We start from the raw sequence: 20,444 nt of genomic DNA, 5'->3' as shown, positions 1-20,444 counted from the left end.
ATGGACAAATAGGAGCAGTAGCTCCTGCGTTCATAATGAACGTACAAAGTATGTAGGTAAGGCAAGACATATATATATATATATATATATATATATATATATATATATATATATATATATATATATATATATATATATATATATATATATATATATATATATATACATGTATCAGAGTGTATATATCTATCAATAAGTATACTGTCAGTTTGTCTATATATGCAAAGTATATTAATCTCATTGACTTAGTAAACGATAAGTTTGTCTTCTAGCCAACTCGAAGTTTAGCCATGTGGATGGAGTAAGTTAGGATTGATTTTCAATGGCAAGTAGACAATATATACTTGTCTATATTACATTATATTGATATAATAGTATTTGTGACAATACAATGAATTTACAATCAATATAATTAATATTATATAATATTAATATTATACAATATTATTATACAAATTACAAATAAAACACAAAAACAAAACCATAACGCAAAGGCTGCAAAAGATAAAAGAAGAAAAGAAAACATTTTAATGATAAGGTAGGAGAGTTTTACTCTCAATTTTATTCTGATGAATGTAAAAAGTTTTCGAAGGTTTGTATTACACATGAGCACAAAAAAGTTTTTATTACAGCATTTATAACTATTTCCACGCAAAAATAAATTTTATCAGTTAAGATAATAAAACGAATTAATTATAGATTAAAAGGGGTCTGAAGAGACTAGGAGGTGACACATTGCTAAAAGAATGAATTTGATCGTTAGTTACACGTACTTATTAAGTGTTCACTGCGATCTCAGCACTGGGCCTTAATTTCTTTACTTTAATTTTATTTTAATGTATGAGGACCACACAATTTAAATTATTCAAAAGAAGCTGCGTTAAGATCTAAAAATATATTACAGGATGTATGAGTATCCGACAAATGACGTTACCGTTAACGACCAATTTACAAAAAAAGGAAATGTAATTATCACCCTTAACAATAAAATGAAACACAAGAAAAGTAATATTCTTTCATTATACATGTTTGTGCAATAAGTTGATATATAGTTGATTTACATTGTATAATGCAGTAGTTTAATATAATAGAGATAAAAGATATGTAACAAACTATGATTAACAAATGTGTTTCTGTGTAAACCATTTAAATGTTACATTTTAAATTACAAAGTACATGTAGTATGAAATATATAAATGAAGGTCAAATTGAATTTGTAATAGTTCAAAGTAATGTATTTGTCTAAATTTAATTCTTTATAATCACGAGGAAGAGCGAACACAATTATTTGATCTATGACGTTTTTATTCTCTTATATTTAAAAAAACAATATGCGTATACTATTCAAAAAACAAAACTTTACATCGACTGCTTTGGTTTGTATTATTTGATAAAGGAAGTTTATCGTATTGAGATGCTTGTGAGAAGTCTCCTAGTTCATAATAAGCAGAATTGTCTTCTCCTTGCTTGTTCCCGGATTTAGGAGAATGTTTCAGGTGTTTTGATTCATTGGTGATTCCTTCGTTATGTCTAGTTATATTTTCCTGGTCCTTTTGCTGTCTACACACACTGATTCTAAGTAGTCTGAAAAAAAAAATGAAGTCATCACGAACTAATTTCTTCAATACAAAATACCCAACTGTGGTTTATCTGAGAAGATTCATGTTTGCACCAACCTGACTATTAGAATCACGTTTAGCAGCCCACTTAAGATAATGACAGCAATACAGACATATAATGGAGTAAAGGAGTGTTTTGTTAACTCCGTAGTTTCAGAAGTAGTTTGCAACTCAAGCACTGAAATGATAAAATAACATTTCAATACATGTATATAAGAATTAATTCGAAATTCAATTATTATATCATTTCCTGTTAATACTGTATAATCACTCATACCTTGGTCACAACGATCGCCATGGTAACCAACGTCACATCCACGTGGACATTGACCAGTCACGTGATCACATTGTTCTCCATACAAGTAGAGACAATTCCCACACTTTGAAGAACATCTTGGTCCATAGGTATTGTTATTACAAACTATTTTTATTTTATAAAAAAAGGCACTTTTTTTATACAATTCATTTCATATGATTATCAGTAAAAGGTCCAGGAATCAATTTTTTTACATTGAAATTTAATTTTCTTTATATATTATTTTGTTAAAGGATACATTACCTTCATTACATTTCTTTCCATAGTAACCACTATCACATCCGTTAAGACAAGTACCATTTATATAATGACACTGTTCTTTGTCTAGACAGTTGCCACACGAATAGTTGCAGTTCCTTCCAAATTTTCCTTCATTGCATTCTGTAATATATTTAGAGTGCGAAACACAGTTCTATATGTAACGTTATAAGGACGTTTTTAGATGAGGGGCGAGCAAAACTGACCCATATAAAATTAAATTGTAAAACATGTTACATATATATCTATATATCAAAAGAAAGATACAATTGTGAATTTCGTAAATAATTAAGAATAATGCATATCTAACATACTTCTGGAATTTATTTGGCATTGAAAACATGAGGAAAATAGACAAAAAGATGTCTCTAAATACAGTCCACCCATTTATTTTAGGCTCCCCCTAACAGCAGAATGCAGATAAATCAACCATTATAATTTCTGTGCAGTTTTATAGTATTTTCAGGGTACATTCGCCAGCTTTTTATAGTGCTATATTACCCTCAATTCATGAAATTCTGCACGTGTAGAATCCGGAAGTTTTTGGAGTTACCTCCCTTTTACAGTCTAACAAAATTAATTTTTAAAAAATGTCTACGTACTTTTTCCATGTATTTAAAAAGATAAACCTCTAAATTATGCAATTGAGAAAAAAAAATAATTTTCATGTATACTGCATCAAAATGGCTGGAAAACCCCCCTACCCATCATGCTTTTTCCCAAAGCAAGAACCCCCCCCCCCCCCTGGATTTTATACAAAACTGTGTTTAGCTACCTTAAGGAATGAATTTAATTTTACCTATGCTATACGATATCAAACACCCTGCGGCAGATTACGCTTTAAAAGCGCAAATCGGTTTATGAAAAAGCGCAAACTTGCCCACGTTATTTTATACTCGTATAACATATGTTGAAATTAAATTATTTCTTATTGTTTAATTTTCTTCTAATGAAATTAGAAAATAAGGCCAATTATTTAGTAAAATGTCTTTAATTTGTACAAAAATTGAAACGTAAATTCAAACGGATTAATACGTTTCGCAGGCACGTCGTATTTAGACCTTGGCAATTATGTTATGCTATAAATATAACTTTACTTCCTAATGAATTAGGCAGTACAGCTAAAATTAAATTATTTGCATATTTTTAAAGATGCTTCTTCGTTCTAAAAAGACTGAAAGAAGTACATATCAATTCAAATCAGGTCTTAAATCATAAATATTTAATACGTGTGGTTTTATCTATTTGTACTACTTTTTCTGTCATAGACAAAAATTTTTTTATATTATATCATATGATACTGGTAATCGGTTTGACATTAGCTACTAGTATCTAATGACAATGTTCAAGAAAAAAAAATCCAACGTTACCTGTATCGCAGGGGGTGCCTTTCCATCCTACTTGGCATCCTCCCTCACACTGCCCTGTCACCCTGTCACATCTGTATGGAACTCCACAGTTGACGTTACACTGTTCCTGGCAGTTTAAACCATAACGACCTTCAGGACATGCTATTCAGATGACAAATTGATTAGTATAAACAACTCCTATTTAAAAAAAATTGTCTTAAAATGTAAGAATAAGATTTAAAATATTTGGATGTTTAAACCAAAACATTTTGGAGTTCTTAGAGAGCATCACAATTTCATTCGTATTTTAAACAAAAGCTGTATGGTTTAACTCAAATGATATAATAAATGTTAAAGAATCTTGACCCCATGAAGCCAACTTTTCAAATTCAAGTCCTGAAACCATTTTACTAGGCACTGCATACCATATTTATGTTAAAAGGCCGTAGTTACGAACGGAATAGTACATATAAAGACAAATAAGAGTCATGATAACTTTACTTTAACTTTTTGTTAATACGTTGTCATTAAAACACCAAAAGTGGTGAACTTTTTTGTTACATAAAGTGTATAGATTATGTTTTGTAGAATTTTGTATTATTGGTACATTATTATATTAAACAATTAAACTTTACTTCAGAATTTGATGTTAACAAACCATCGACATTTTTATTTGATATACATACTTTGATACACTTACTTTAAACCAATGCAAATATACTTTTCAGCATACCTAAGTCACATCTGGTGCCATAAAATCCGTTGTCACAACCGTTCAGACAACTTCCGTTCACATGATGACACTGTTCTTTGTTTATACAGTTTCCACAAATCTGCTTACATTCCAGGCCATACATTTTGCCGCTGCATTCTGTGAAATAGATACATTTTGTTTTAACATTGTTCTGATATGTGCAAAGTCTCGTCATTTTTTCTCTTTAGAGGCTTTAAAGGGTTAATTTTACTCCGAATTAAAAAAAAAACCCACTGATGATAATGACAAAATTTGCATTGTGTATTTTAGATCTTTAATTTAAACATTAAAAAAGAGAAATATTCTTGAAATGTAGGTCAATGACCTTCTTTTTGAGTTGATGATCACTGAATATTTTTTTTAATCAAGAAAAATCCTTTTTAATTTTAACACTATAATTAAACTTTTCTTTATTGTAAAAATATTACTTATAATACAGTTTTTAAGTTACAGTCCAGCTAAATATAAACTAAACATAACTTTTTCAGTGACATTACATGTATCTTAAATTATTCCAGCCTGAATTTTCTCTTCTTTTTAACAGAACACTGAACGGTGATAACTTTTAAAACATAAGTAGTCCGAAATTACATGAATAACCCATATGTTGTCATAATATCTAAAGAGATTAATAAGGAAAAGTTAGATATACATGTATGCAATCTTTTATTATTTTTAAGCATTTTATAATTTTTTTTTCATTGCGTGCCATTCGATTATCTTAAGAAGTAATTTAGACATAATTAATAGAATATATGCAAATTTGTAATGACTAGTAAAGAAAACCTTAACTTTTACTATTATAGTACAGCCATGAGTGTTTTCGTGGAAAACAAAATTCGAAAAATTTAGCTTTGGTTTCCTCTCATTTTTGAGCCTAAATCCGTAACAAAGTAAAATAGTAAATGTGATGTCAAAATTAATTCATTTGATAAACAGGTTTTAGATCAAATTTTTCATAGACGTTCAACTTGATAACAATTCAACTCATACCCTGAGTACGCATCGTCCTTACTGCTATTCTTTATAATTGTACTTTGATCATTTTTTAAGAAATGACGCACAAAAGTAAAGACAAAACCTACGTTCATTACAAATTGGACCTTTGTATCCATCAACACAACGCAGACACGTTCCATTTACAATGTTGCAACGACTTTTTTGACAGTTCTGAGGACAAGATAAGGAACAATCCTTTCCATAATATCCCGGAGTCGGGCATCCTGGTTAAGATATGAAAAAATAAAATAAGAAGACAATCAGTTATTGTATTTTCAGCATGATATGAAGGATTGCATTTCACATAACACAATAGAACATACTGATGTATATTCGTCTTCATGATGATTATATTGCATGTGATGAAAAAATAATCTTTAACAGAATTGCAAAACTTTTTTTTTCAAATCAAACGAACAAATGAAGCAGATTTTGAATTCTCTTTCTCAATCTCTCGATTAATATTTGATATTTATATGCATTAGAGTTACTTCAACAATAAAATAACTTTAATATTTCTTAAAATGCCTAATGTGTATTGATGATGTTGCTATTTAGTTTGGCAGAGTTATCTCTCTTGTAGCATAATGCTAATTTTTGGCAGTTTCATTAATAATTACGAAAGTAATCTCGCAGCGTGTAACTAATGGACTAGTTTCGCGGGAAAAGGTGGGTCGTTTAGTTTCTCAGTTGATCATTTTACAGTCTTTATAAATTTTTAAAGCGTTTCAACCACCTCAACACCTACATCTGGCTGCGGAATGTAATTTGTATATTTTTTGCTTTATTTGAGTTGTCTTGTGGTTTCAGACCACAAAGATTTTTTTTACAAATGTTATCAATGTTAAATAATGGTTGTTAAATAATTTTGGACAGAAAGAATCACATATTCATATTTGGTATTAATATTATGAAAAGTGATTATTACATAATCATCTATTGTCATCTGGTCTTATCTGTAATTTTATGTGTGATAAAATCAAAGTCACAATAGTGACAGAGTGCATTATTTATCTTTTGTTTCTAGTTTTACTTTATATGTATGGATGACTCAGGTGGTAAATGTTGTTGGAGTTATACAAATATATTGATACCTATTTTAAAGTCGTTAAGTTGGAACATTATCAGTTATGGATAAAATGCTTTTTTGGGTTATTCATGCTGGCACTACTGACGAAATGCATAACCAGCGTTAGGTTCATAATCTGCATGATTCAAAGAAAGCATTGTATTGTTAATATTATGATATTTTGTTAATATTTACATGTTTCTTCTAACAAATTAATATTTAATCATAAAATGTAAGAAAAGGTAAATTAATAATTGTTAGGTGCATTATTTCGTTAGATATATAAAAAGAATAATCATTTGATTCTTACGTGTTTCCTGTAGTCCATTTTTTTGTTTTGGCGAAGGCTAGAACCAGTCAAAAAATAAACTGGCTAATACTAGATTGTGTAGATTTTAGCTCTTTTGGCTTTTGAGAGTTAAGAATGCTATCAATAAGTTTTCTCAAGAAATAGAAGAGAAAACAATTGCTCATGAGTTTCTATGACACAATTCAGAGTTTGCTTCCATAAACTTTCTTTGAGATAGGCACTCCTGAAAAAAGTTACTTGCTTTCTGAACTCAAAGTTCTCGATATTCTAAAATTTCTTTTTTAAAGCCATCTTTTTTTTCTTTCGTGAAAAAATATTTGCAAAAACATAATGATTCTGTTGATTTTTCATTTAAAGTAAGTACAATTTGGTAAATGTCAACCATATCAATTAGCGAATGGGAACATTCAACAATCAATGGTTTACTTTTTCAATTTGCATGTGGAAAAAATCATTAAATGTGCAATCCTTGAAATATAGGACAATCAAAAACAACCATCTTATATGGTTATAGTGTGTACATTACGAAGGAGTCAAACTAATTCAGTGATACATGTAATAGTTCTGCATTAGAGCTCCTCGATAAGTCTCTAAACTATTTCATCCTTATAGGTTCATTATAAAGCTCATTATATATAATTATTAGGGATGTCAATTTTACTCGGATGGCATAGTCGATTAATCGGAGGCTTTAGTCGAGCAATAGTCGAGTACACGATGATTTATTTGAAAATGGATGTCCTTTTCTAATCAAATAATGTTACTGTCATATACACTTTAACTTAAAATAAAAAGAAATTAAAAACTTATGATAATACATGTATGTACTAGATGTATTTGATTTAAAATAAATTGAAAAGTATTTTATTCAAATATCCGTTAGAAACTGTCATGGCGTTTCCTTTTTTTGTGACGCTTACACATATCATATGAGCTCCATGTCATCTTAATTGGCAAACAAATATGACATGTTTAATGTTTATTTAATAATTGTCCGTATCTAATCAATTTTCAAAGATTAATGATTATAAAAACAAACGACTTGACAAAATGATTGATGGATAATTTTTTTATAATGAAAACATTTAATCCAATAAATACCGATTAGTGGAAACACAAATTGTTCTTAAGTGCATGTCTGCCCATGTAAACCAAAAGATATCAATTAGTAGCCGCTATAAAAATACACCAGGAACACCAATGGAAAAGAGTTTAACTTACGGATGAAACATGTCGAGAAAAGAAAACTACTTTCTTTTGTTTTTTTACATTAGTAGCACAAAAAAACTGCTGCGTTAAGAAAAAAAATAATATTTTCAAATTCTACTCACTTTATTTCTTATAAAATTTTAGTCGATGATCGGTGTGACCAAGCGGTAGTCGACTACTTGAGTACTTGTTGACATCACTAATGATTACATAGATATTTATTTGTATAATTTTATCTTTAGTAACTTACCGTAAACTTCTACTTCACAAAGACAGTTAAATGCATATTCAGAATACCCAGAAAGATACGGAGGATGAGTTCTGTTGTTGTAGTAGATGACGTATCTCCCGTGTGTGATACAAGTGATGTTTGCTTGGTTGGGTATTGTGGTTCTGGTATAATTGGTATCCTTAAAACACAGTACTCCATTGTCTTTATTGGTCGTGTTTGATATGTAGACAGAGTATACCATGAATCTCCCCGTGTATTTATTATTCACATCTGATATGAAATTAAAAGAGCACTTCAAGATTTATTGCAATAGTTAAACATTAAATGATTTCATTTTGGAGTTCTCTTGTGTATTTGTTTATCTTCATATTTTGTTAGCAATGTCTCAATAAAAAGATTACCCCAGGGAAGGTTAGCCGTTCTGAACTGTATAAAGATGTGGTGTATGCTGTTTACTCTTTCCAGATCAACCCGCCACATTGCTGTTGATTTTCCATCTTCTGATATTGTACACTGTCCGCCATTAGCATCAAGATCAGATTTCCGTCCGTCAACAGCAAGACCCGCTACCCACTCATTGTTGAAAGGATATTCCTGCCATGCTGGCTTATTCAACGCAATATTTTCTAATAAAAAATTGTGTTGCTATACAAAAATATCGAATACTTAAGATTTGAAACTCAAAGATAAATTGATAATATGGAGAAATAGTTGAATCCTTTTTCTAAACAAAATACGACCTGTAACATTGTGTACGATTTTGTTCTTTCTTTCAAGACCAAGCAAACATGCATTGTTTATTATACCGCACTTTCTTCAGAAAGTTCGGGTATATCGTTGATACCCTGTTCCGTCCGTCCGTCAGTCTGTCCGTCCGTTCGTCTGTCACGTATAACTTTCTCAAACGTCTCTCATATCTTATAAACCAGCAAACTGAACTCTTGGAGTTTGATTTGGGGTGTCATTTTGTTTTGTGAAAAGGTTTCAAAAATTCTCTGGTAGTCCTAGGGGTCAAATAATTGGTAAAAAATGACGTTTTTTCACAAAAAACCTTCTTCCTCAAACTCCTCCTACATTTTCAACAGTAGACAAATCAACTCTTGGAAAATGTTTTGGAGTATCCTATAGCTGCGTAATATTGTTTCAGAATTTTCAATTTTGTCCTGGGGGTCATTTGATGGCTGAAAAATGACGTTTTTTAACCAATACAACTGGTTTCAAAAACGTCTTTTTTTGCAGTAGTCAAATGATCTTCTTGAATATAATTGGGGGTGTCATTTTGAAGTGTGATCAGGTTCCAATTTTTTTTTATCAAGGGTATCAGTTGGCAACAAAATATGACGGTTTTTTTGCAAAAAAAAGTATGGTTAACCAGAACTCCTCTTACAACTTTTGGAGTAGCTACGTCATCTTTTGGGATATAACTAGGGCTGTCCTTAGATGTGCAATAAGGTTTTAAAAATTTTAATTTCATCCAGGGAGTCAAATAGTTGCAGAAAATTTACGCTTATCACTCCAAAAAAACTCCATAAATCCCAGAACTCCTCTTATGATTTAATGGATAGACACATCATATCTTGAGATATGATAGGGACTGTTTTATATATGTGCAGTAAGGTTTTAGAAATTTAAATTTCATCCAGGGAGTCAAATAGTAGCAGAAAATTGAGGTTTTTATCACTTAAAAAAACCACATAGATCCTAGAACCCCTCTTATGATTTAATGGATAGACACATCATATCCTGATATATGATAGGGACTGTTCTATAGATGTGCATTACGGTTAAAAAAAATAATACTAACCCTGGGGCCCATAACCGCTTGATGCCCTTTAAGGATCAAGAATATATATGGTTAAGGCGTGGGAATCTGAACTGTTTTCGAGATATTCGTACACTTCCTGTTCGAGGGAGGTCACAACCGACCCTGGGTTCCATGACCTACATACCGTTTGATGCCCCTTGACACAAGGAACAAGAATATATATGGTTAAAGGGTGGGGATCTCAACTATTTTGAAGATATTAAGGGACTTTATGTTTAAGGGGGTTAGGACCACCCACAGGGCCAAGGGATCAGATCTAATAAACCCTATATATTGCCAGTAACAGTCAATATATGATTATGAAAACCCTTTAATATTATCTTCGTCCGTTTTAAAGTTACCATTTAAAATTGAGTCTACGGATCTTCTCATATGGTTCAATGATAGACCCCAGACCCTTTGACCCCCACTCCTCCCGAAAAGTGGTTTTCTAACCCTAAATGAGAAAAATCAAACTAGGGTGCACAACTAAACATGCAGGCCTATTGTATCCTAGAGTTTTGTACAATTCTGTTCAGTCATCTCTGAAAACAAGTTCAGAGCGGGAAAGTAGAAAAAGAAGATTGAAGAATAATAATACATATGAAAAGAACCGTACAAAAACAACAAGTCTCCAAATAAATAATAATAAACCAAATAAAAAACAAATTAATAATAAAGATTAAATAGAGATAGGATCATCAAAGATCAATAATTTAAAGATAATTTCTGATGCTAAGGGGGTCATGATGACTCCTTAGGGCGATGACTTATATACCATAATGATCTGATGCACCATGACCAAAGGAGGAATAATATCTTTGGATTAAGGTGGGTATCTCAATGGTTTTTGTGATATTTGATAATTTCAGGAAAAGCACTTGGGATCATGACCTATATACCATCTGAAATGCATTGAACAAAGAAACAATTATAATATATGTACATGATATATGATTCAATTTAAGAAACAATATATAGATCTATCATCTATGTTTTGTAATACTTCCTATGTACACGTGTATATAAATATATATATATATATATATATATATATATATATATATATATATATATATATATATATATATATATATATATATATATATATATATATATATATATATATATATATATATATATATATATATATATATATATATATAGTTTGTATTTCTCGCGACGCTGAATTGTTGTTTTTCTATCTGTTATGGATTTTTTTAATCTTTATGAATGATACCGAAATCGCTGTTAAGTACATGTACCATTAAAACCATAATCTGGGTATGTACTTTCAATTGTGTATTTTACACATTTATTCAAGTTGTCATTGTTTGAAGACAGAAAAGAAAAGACATTAAAGAAGCTTTAATAATACATGTCTTTAATAAAATGTGTCTGTTTCTTGAATAACATCGAGAAAAAAGCATTGATAAAAGTTAATAACCGTTTATTTTACATATTGAAATTAATAAGATTGAGTCAGAGTATTGCATTAAAAAGATATTTCTAGCTGCTACTTTTCCGTTTAGACTTGTGATTCAAAATACCCGGAAGTAGTTGGCAATTAATGAACCATTGTGGTTAAAAAAGGCCGCCGTAAACCTTGCTGCGTAAAATATTTTATTTCGTTATATAACAAAGTGCCATTTTGTAGCACTAAACAACCAATAGTAGATATTTGTGTATGTGTTGAAGCAATTATGTAAAAAAAAACGTAATTCAGTGATTAAAAATACGCACAGCCGTATTATAATACACACTGCTATGAGCTGTATGAATAAAATATATTTCCAAGTAAAAGGTGAACAAAAAACTGAATGAAATTATAATTACCATATGTTGCTCCAAAACTAGTCAGTGTAGAAAACAAGAAACATAATAAATTTCACTCCATTTGACTGACTGCGTTGGATATATTTACTAATCGGTACAGGAAGTATTATTGAAATTTACGGAGCTGCCTATTCACTTATGTGGTATATCTTTAATGACAATGACATTTAAATGTCTTTTGTTCAGTAACTTTATATGTCCGTGTATTGACTTTAAAGAGCGTGGTTAGATTTAATATGAACAAAAGGACTGAATACAAAATGAGGAAAAAGTCAAAAATGAAAATGACAGATGGTATAATATTTCTTACTTAATGCGTTTATTATGTTGATAAGGAATGGCCAAGCTTTTATCATTTTTTTAAAAGATGCTTTGTCATATTCCCATGAATGTAGTCAAGAACCTACTGATTACTGTAATGGTTATACAAATCGTGCTTTCTAACAGATTTTAAAATTACTGATCAAGTGTACCAACTTCATCGGATTTTAATATCAATCGTGAATTTAATTGTTGCTAGAAAATGTTAAGTGGAATTTTTGCAGTTGATTTAAATTATGCTGTTGGATTGATAAAATTGTGTAAATAAATACAAAAAGTCATCTTTTTCCGAGCACATTAATTTAAATGATTAATGAAAAATTGTTTAATATGGACTCCTAAATTATACATTATTTACAGTATATTGACTGTAAAGACATATATTATTGAATTCGTTGAGAAACTCGGATACATATATTGCATTAGAGTCTCGTTTTCCTAAATCATTATGTACTTGCCTTTTTGTCACAAAATATTTTTAAGAGCTAGTTTCCGGTAGGCAGTAACCATGATATACTATCATTTTGAGTAAGTATTCTTTTCCGCTCTACAGTTCTGTTTTTTAAATATTTCATTACGTTATATATATTCAGTTCTACATGTATTATGATACAACGTCTTCAAAACAAAGTCCAGAAATTAGTCTGGAACACGTGTGGCGTTGTTGTTTTCATCTATCTCTTTCACTTTCTACTAATATACCTTTATCTTGCAACAATAAACATGTTATACTATTCGAGATGTATCTTTATAGCAATAATAATAGTAATAGTAAACTAGCATTTTTTCATACAACCATGGCCTTTGGATATAATTAACCTGTACCTTTTTGGGGCTAAAGAAGGCAATCAAAACACATAATCTAAATAATTGGATTTATTTACATAACATGATAAATATCAATGACATTAAAATGACAATATTACCCCGTAACTGGTGAACAATTCTAAATATAGGTTATCGTTAATTTTATAATATAGGTAATATTATGATGTGCGTTTTAATTGAGTGCGTAGTATCATTGAGACTTTCTCTGTCGAATGTCATTGTAATCTAGTGCATTTCGCAAAACATCTTGTCCCCACACTTTGAATAGAAGTACCTACTTATGTAAATGACAAAGATTAACACATATAAATGTTTGACTTAAAATGCGCAAAATGATGATCTTAAGATGAATTAAAGCATTTAGTTTTTTCAGCGTTGATTTTTAATCCTGGTTGCAAAAAGGATGGGTCTATATTGTTTGAATTTTTGTTTATAAAAATTACCGAGTGAAACTATTATTTCGAATATATTTATAAAATGTATTTCTGTAAATCTTAAAGAACAGCTATACATGTAAACTGATTTTGGGTTGATCCATTGAATAACACAAAACATACGTAAACTGGAGCGATCTTACTGTGTAGAATGTTAAATATGTTTAATACTTAATCATCATTTCACCAACACAATTATTGTTATAATTGTAAGCACATACATTTTGGTTTCAGATACTATTGTCAAGTATCGTATTGGAACTCTTTTTTTATCTTTCAAACTACATCAGTCTTTCATCAACAAAACAGCTTTTTGAATACGCTTATATTCAGGGTTTCTGATGATATTGTTAAGACAGTTTATCGTAATGGGACTCATGGATGATTTCTCCAAGCTCATGATAAGCGGTGTTGTCATCATCTACGTTGAGATGGTATGTAGATTTAGAAGAAGGCTGGGCCTGTTGTGGATCCTTACCAACTCTATGTAAATGTGAATCGAGATTTTCGTTTTTTGTTTGTTGACTACAAATAGTGTTTCGTAGTTTTCTAGGGAAGAAAAAATAATCGGCATAAACCTTATTTGGTAAAAAGAAAAATATAAAAGCAGTTTTCTGTTTATCAAACAGTCAATTTATTAGTTAAATAGATGTAAAACAACATACCCGATTATAAAAAACGCATTGAGCAGCCCACTAAGGATTAGAAACGTCACAAAGACATACAGCAGTGTGGAATATGATTCTTTAGACTCAACATCCAAGGTGGCAGACTCAAATACTACAATTTTGTTTCATATTTTGATTTAAAAACAAATTAAATGATAATGTATTATAAATACATATAATTACATAATCTTTCATTTAATCAACTGCTGATACCTCGGTCACAGCGTTCACCCTGAAAACCAACGTCGCATCCACGTGGACATTGACCAGTCACATGATGACACTGTTCCCCATATAAGTATAGGCAGTTTCCGCATGTTAACGAACACCCTTGTCCATAGGTATTGTTACCGCAAGCTAAGAGTATATCAAAATTATTTTTTTAAAAAGACGTTTATACAGTTAGAGTATAGGAAAAATGTATATTTTGCGAAATTAATCTTTCAAAGATGTGTATGAACAGTTCTGAGATATATAGTCACGAATTGTTGGACCTTTTCATGATATAATAGGTTGAAAAAACCTGTTTTTCTAGTAGTAGCCAGATATAGCTTTAAACTTATTATTTTTGTAAAAATGATATGATATTATATTTGCACTTATGTAAGGCAAATACCTTGTTTACAATCAGTTCCTCTATAACCACTATCACATCCGATCTGACAAGTACCATTAATGTAATGGCATTGTCCTTTGTCAAGGCAGAATCGACACGATTGGTTACAGTGTAGACCAAATTTACCTTCATTGCACTCTGTAAGATTAATACAAGTGAACATTTCATAAACTTAATCAGCAATTAGAGCACTAGTATAAAAAGAAACACAAATGTGTTACTTGTATCGCAGGTGACGCCTTTCCATTCCACTTTCCATCCTCACTCACACTGCCCTGTCACCCTGTCACATCTGTATGGAACTCCACAGTTGACGTTACACTGTTCCTGGCAGTTGTAGCCATACCGACCTTCGGGACAAACTATTTAGATGACAAATTGAATCCATGTAAAAGAAAGTTATTCATATTGACAGTTTAATGACACTTTATGCCATATTATAGGCATGATGTCTGAATTTCTTAGCTCTAATTAAAAAAATAAATATATACACTGATTAATTAAAAGAAATTTTTACGCAGAGGATTCCACCATTCCATTTTGAAATATACTTGTAACGTTCACATTTTTTTTACCTACCTTTGTCACACTTTACACTATACGAGCCATTATTACATCCGTTTAGACAGCTACCATTCACATTATGACACGGCTCATTATTTTTACAGTTCCCGCAAACCTGAAGACATCCAATGCCTTACGTTTTGTCGTAACCTTCTGTGTTAAAAGATGACAAGATACGTTTTGTTTTGTATTCCCTTGAGGATAATACATTCAATATAATGATTTATTCATGCCGTATTGATAATATTTGCTAATTCTTTATTATACGTGTATGGTTCGTGATTTTAATCATATTTACAATATGCACTCAAGAAAATCGTTTAGTCTAATCATGGCGTTCATATACATGTATCATCACTTACGTGCAATACAGTTTGGAACCTGGTATCCAGCAACACAACCAAGACACGTTCCATCCACGATGTTACAATGACCTTCCTGACAGTTAATTGGACATGGTAAGGAACAGTCCTCTCCGTAATATCCTGGTGTGGGTCATCCTTTTAATGGATATGCATGAGAGGGATATGAACGCAATTTCAAGAGTGTTTCATATTATATGAACATTTTTTACAAGCTTGTGGTTCATTGTTATTGCCATTTTCAACATAATTTCATATCATAATTCATATATATTCATACATATTCATACCATACCCACTGAGAGTCGAATACTGATCACAATATGAAACGTGGTTCAAACTAACAAATTTGTTCTTTTGAAAATTAAAAAAGAGAACAAATTAAGCAAAGCATCTATATATAAGAAAAACGCAATCAACTGATGAAAAATTTAATAATATGTGGAAAGGATATAAATATGAAAGCTAAGTGTCGTTAAATAACGGTCTTCTCCCCATTATTTCAGCGTCAGTTAATAAGAACAACAGTTTCCTGTTTTAATCGGACCAACAGTTTTCTGTATAATGAATATGGCTTTCCATTGAACTCTCTCGCAAAAAGCAGAAAGATAAAAATATTTAATGACAATGTAGATATACATGTAATGCTGACACATTTATTACAGATAAGCAACATCCACTTATCACTCGGTACACTCTTAATCTAATACAATTGAGTAGCGTCATCATGCTCTGCATATTGATCCGATAGAATTTTTTGGCGTCAATAAATTTTGCTCCACAATTCAATGTAAATTGCATATGGCTTTCATCTTTCATCTTTTATTTTTGCGAAAAACAAAGTTTAATTTTTGGTAACCAGAAAAAAAAATATTTCAAGAATTTCATACTATTAAAGGGTAAATACATTGATTTTCTTCTCGTAGTTAATTTTCATCAGATTTTTTAGTGAGCCATAGCAGAATGAGCTGACATGAACTCTGACGTCATAATCAAGTAAAATAAGTGAAAAAAGGTGGGAAAAAAAACTGTGTAATAACGGTAAATTTGATAACCGAAATCTGCCGAATTTACAAAATCCTCTAAAACTAGAAAACAAACAGATGCAATAGTTTCATGCAAACCAAAAACTTTTAGTCTTTATGAACATATTTATCATTAATACATCCTTGTGATTTGATTGAAAAACATACCATAAACCTCTACTTCACACAGTTCGTTGTATGCATACAACTCATGATCATTAGGATCCGGAGGGTTGGTCCTGTTGTTGTAGTAGATGACGTATCTCCCGTGTGTGATACACGTTATGTTTGTAGGGTTGGGTATTGTGGCTCTGGTGTAGTTGGTGTCCTTAAAACATAGTACTCCATGGTCTTTATTGGTTGAGTTTGATATGTAGACAGAGTATCCCAGGAATCTTCTAGTATAGCCATTATTCGCATCTGAAATTTTAAAAATGCAAATATTGGGGGTTCTTTATGTGTAAACATCTATGATTTGTTGTCTTGTGTATAGCCTACTACAAGTTGTTTAAATCTATCACTGGAAAAAACGTAACTTTGTGTGGAACCGTTGAAATCTGCCTTACCCCATACTGTATTTTCCGTCCTGTACTGTATAAAGATGTGGTGTATACTGAGTATTTCACCCAGGTCTACCCGCCATTCTGCTGTTGTTTGTCTGTTTGCTGATACTGTACACTGTAATCCATAAACAGACAGGTCAGACTTTCGTCCGTCCACAGCACGCTCTGCTCCCCAGGATCTATCGGGGTAAGGATGCTGCTGCCACGCTGGTTTGTTTAAGGCTAAATTTTCTACGAATTTCAAATAATAGATTTTTGGAAAGGTAATCAACAAATGAATAAGTTCAAACACAAGTGTACGTTTAAATAACATTATCTTTTAATTTTAGAATCGTTTTAAAAGTCTGACTCGAGTAGAAGTAGGGTATACATGTAAAATTGTAGAAGATATTGCTTCTTTGTTGTATTTAAAGGATTATGCAACACTTTTTGTTATAAAGGGCATAGGCTGATTTATCATTTCTTATTTGATCTCAGTTATCTACGTATACTCTAGGTGTCAAGGTTGTTTTTTTTTATAACCTCCTCTATTTGTACAAAGTATACGGAACATAACATTAACGTAAAATATAAAACATCACTGTTATATTGGGGATGGTATAAAGGGTGGTGACATAGTTCTTAAGGGGGGGTGCATTAAGGGTTGAGGGAGGGATCTTATTGCTAACATTAGCATAAAACAGATTTACACTTCAAGGTAATTTTCAATACATTGTCATTTGCACGATAAACATGCAGTGAAGTAAATATTATCTGTTGACATATGAAAGTAATAAATAATTCAATGATTAAATTATCTTACCGTACGCTCCCCCTAAATGAATCATCTCAATGAATAAACAGAAAAGTAAAGCCGCCTCCATCACAATGTAAGGATTTCATGTAGTGATTATCCAGGAAGTGAAAACAGTCATTAGGACTTTTTACGTATACTGAGCATTTACACCAGTCAAGGACATTTAAAGCATAGAAACGTTTTACACTACATAGTGCAGTTTTAATACATGATCATTTGTAAAATATATTCATTCACTAATGTAAATATTATATGTTCATCTCCGGAAGTAATGAATAATTCAGTGAATATAATATCCTAACATATGCTCTCCTACATTGATCATCAGAGTGAATAAAAAAAAAATAGAACTGACTCCATCACAATGTGTGTGTACCTCATGTAGTCATTATCCAGGAAGTGAAAACGGGCGTTAGAAACATGCTAGGATGATTAAAACCTGTTTATTAATATTAAATCTTTATATTATTCGCGGATATTTAAATATATTACAAGATATTATTTAGATTCTTTCTGACAATAAAATAAGTGGTTGCTGTTTTTGAAGGCAGTGTACTGAGGACATGATAGAGATATTCAAAAAGACACTACTGGAATCGATGAACACCTGTATTCCAAAGCGCAAACGAGGTAATAGAAAGGGGAAGAAGGTAATAGAAAGGGAAAATCACCTAGCCAGGTGGCCCCGACCAAGTACATCCGAAGGTATTGTTCGAATTGGCAGTTGTTAAGGATGCCCCGCTTTGCCCAATTTTCAGCGAAAGTTTTAAGAGCCGAATTGTGCCACATAATGGAAAATTGGTCATATAACAGCATTATTCAAAAAAGGAGATCCAACTACCGACCAGTTAGTCTCACCAGTGTTCTATGTAAGGTTATGGAGAAACTAATCCGGAAGAAGATAGTAGAACACATGAACACTTAAAATATTTTCAGCGACAAACAGTTTGGATTTATTGGCGGCAGATCCACCTCACGTCAACTTTTAAAGGTTCTCGACAGATGGACACAAATCCTACTTAAAAGAGGGAATGTTCATTTAATCTACATGGACTTTATAAAAGCATTTGATAAAGTCCCTCACAGCAGGTATAGGCTTAATGACATGGCTTCCTGAGTGAAAGTAAACAGCGTATATATATTCATGGCAAATACTCGAAATGGCACAGGGTCACAAGGGGGATTCTGCAGGGCTCCGTCCTAGGTCGTATCTTGTTCGTCATTTTTATCAATGATTTACCTGAATGTGTAAATTCAGAAGTGTTTTTCTTTGCTGACGAAACCAAACTGTTTAGTGACATTAAAACTGAAAACGACGTTGTAACCTTACAACATGACTAGAACAACCTCCCTGACTAGAGTGTTGAATGGATACTACGGTTCCACCCAAACAAATGCAATGTGCTGAAGGTTCAAAACAAATTGAAAGAAAAACCCAACTGCAGATACATCATGAAGAAGTGTGATGGAACAACATCAACTATAGAGTCAGTGGAATCAGAAAAAAAATATTGGAGTCAACGTCGATAGTTATGTTTGGATAAGCATATTCAAACACAGATTAACAAGGCAAATCAAATAGTTAGCATTATCTGACGAGGATTCTGCTCATTAGACTATATATAATTATGTTTATTATTCAAGGCATTCGTGCTACCTCATCTAGAATATATGAACAATGTATGGGACCCCTATAAAAGTAAGACACTGCATCTATTGAGAATGTACAAAGAAGAGCCACAAAAATACTTACTTCTATGAACATCTCATAGAATCGAACTGATTTTGAAAAAAAAAATGTTAAAAAAAAAATATTAAGACACAGATGTCTGATCATTTTGTACATGAATTTATATCTACTGTATGTTAATGTCAATACTAAATTCAATACCATTTTTCCTTAAGAAATTTATATATAAATATATATATAGTTTGTATTTCTCGCGAATATAATAATTTAATAATACTACTTGTCCCATTATAACTATAATTCTAGTATGTACTTTCAATTGTGTATTTTACACATTTATTCAAGATGTCATTGTTTGAAGACACGTGCTTTAATGATATTTAATAAAATGTGTCTGTTTCTTGAATAAGATCGAGAAAAATGCATTGATAAAAGTTGATAACCGTTTTTTTTACATATTGAAATTAATAAGATTGAGTCAGAGTATTGCATTAAAAAGGTATTTCTAGCTGCTACTTTTCCGTTTAGACGTGATTAAAAATACCCGGAAGTAGTTGGCAATTAATGAACAGTTGTGGTTAAAAAAGGCCGCCGTAAACCTTGTTTCGTAAAATATTTTATTTCGTTTTATAACAAAGTGCCATTTTTGTAGCACTAAACAACCAATAGTAGATATTTGTGTATGTGTTGAAGCAATTATGTAAAAAACGTAATTCAGTGATCAAAAATACGCACAACCGTATTATAATACCGCTACGAGCTGTATGAATAAAATTTTTTCAATTAAAGGTGAACAAAAAACTGAATGAAATTATAAATTAC

At 31.2% G+C, this 20,444-nt stretch overlaps 2 protein-coding genes and 1 pseudogene across 2 annotated transcripts; all 3 read right to left on the bottom strand.

The window, feature by feature from the left end:
• LOC128174538 (multiple epidermal growth factor-like domains protein 10) overlaps nucleotides 1-20,444 on the bottom strand; it is a 34,640-nt pseudogene that overhangs the window by 7,710 nt on the left and 6,486 nt on the right.
• Nucleotides 636-11,993, bottom strand: LOC128172590 (multiple epidermal growth factor-like domains protein 10). The gene is made up of 10 exons (XM_052838374.1): nucleotides 11,756-11,993; nucleotides 8,517-8,741; nucleotides 8,134-8,385; nucleotides 5,382-5,519; nucleotides 4,276-4,413; nucleotides 3,564-3,704; nucleotides 2,179-2,316; nucleotides 1,897-2,040; nucleotides 1,677-1,797; nucleotides 636-1,584 (listed from the first exon to the last, which is right to left on the bottom strand). Exons 2-10 carry the CDS (start codon nucleotides 8,593-8,595, stop codon nucleotides 1,341-1,343), a joined length of 1,395 nt encoding a protein of 464 aa, XP_052694334.1. The 5' UTR covers nucleotides 8,596-8,741; nucleotides 11,756-11,993; the 3' UTR covers nucleotides 636-1,340.
• On the bottom strand, nucleotides 12,938-14,800 carry LOC128172602 (multiple epidermal growth factor-like domains protein 10). The gene is made up of 4 exons (XM_052838385.1): nucleotides 14,623-14,800; nucleotides 14,220-14,363; nucleotides 14,004-14,118; nucleotides 12,938-13,887 (listed from the first exon to the last, which is right to left on the bottom strand). The coding sequence occupies exons 1-4, from the start codon at nucleotides 14,783-14,785 to the stop codon at nucleotides 13,689-13,691; spliced, it is 621 nt and encodes a 206-aa protein (XP_052694345.1). The 5' UTR covers nucleotides 14,786-14,800; the 3' UTR covers nucleotides 12,938-13,688.

This window comes from Crassostrea angulata, chromosome 2, assembly GCF_025612915.1.
Source record: "Crassostrea angulata isolate pt1a10 chromosome 2, ASM2561291v2, whole genome shotgun sequence".
Lineage (NCBI taxonomy): Eukaryota > Metazoa > Mollusca > Bivalvia > Ostreida > Ostreidae > Magallana > Magallana angulata.
This window is presented reverse-complemented; position numbering and strand designations above follow the sequence as displayed.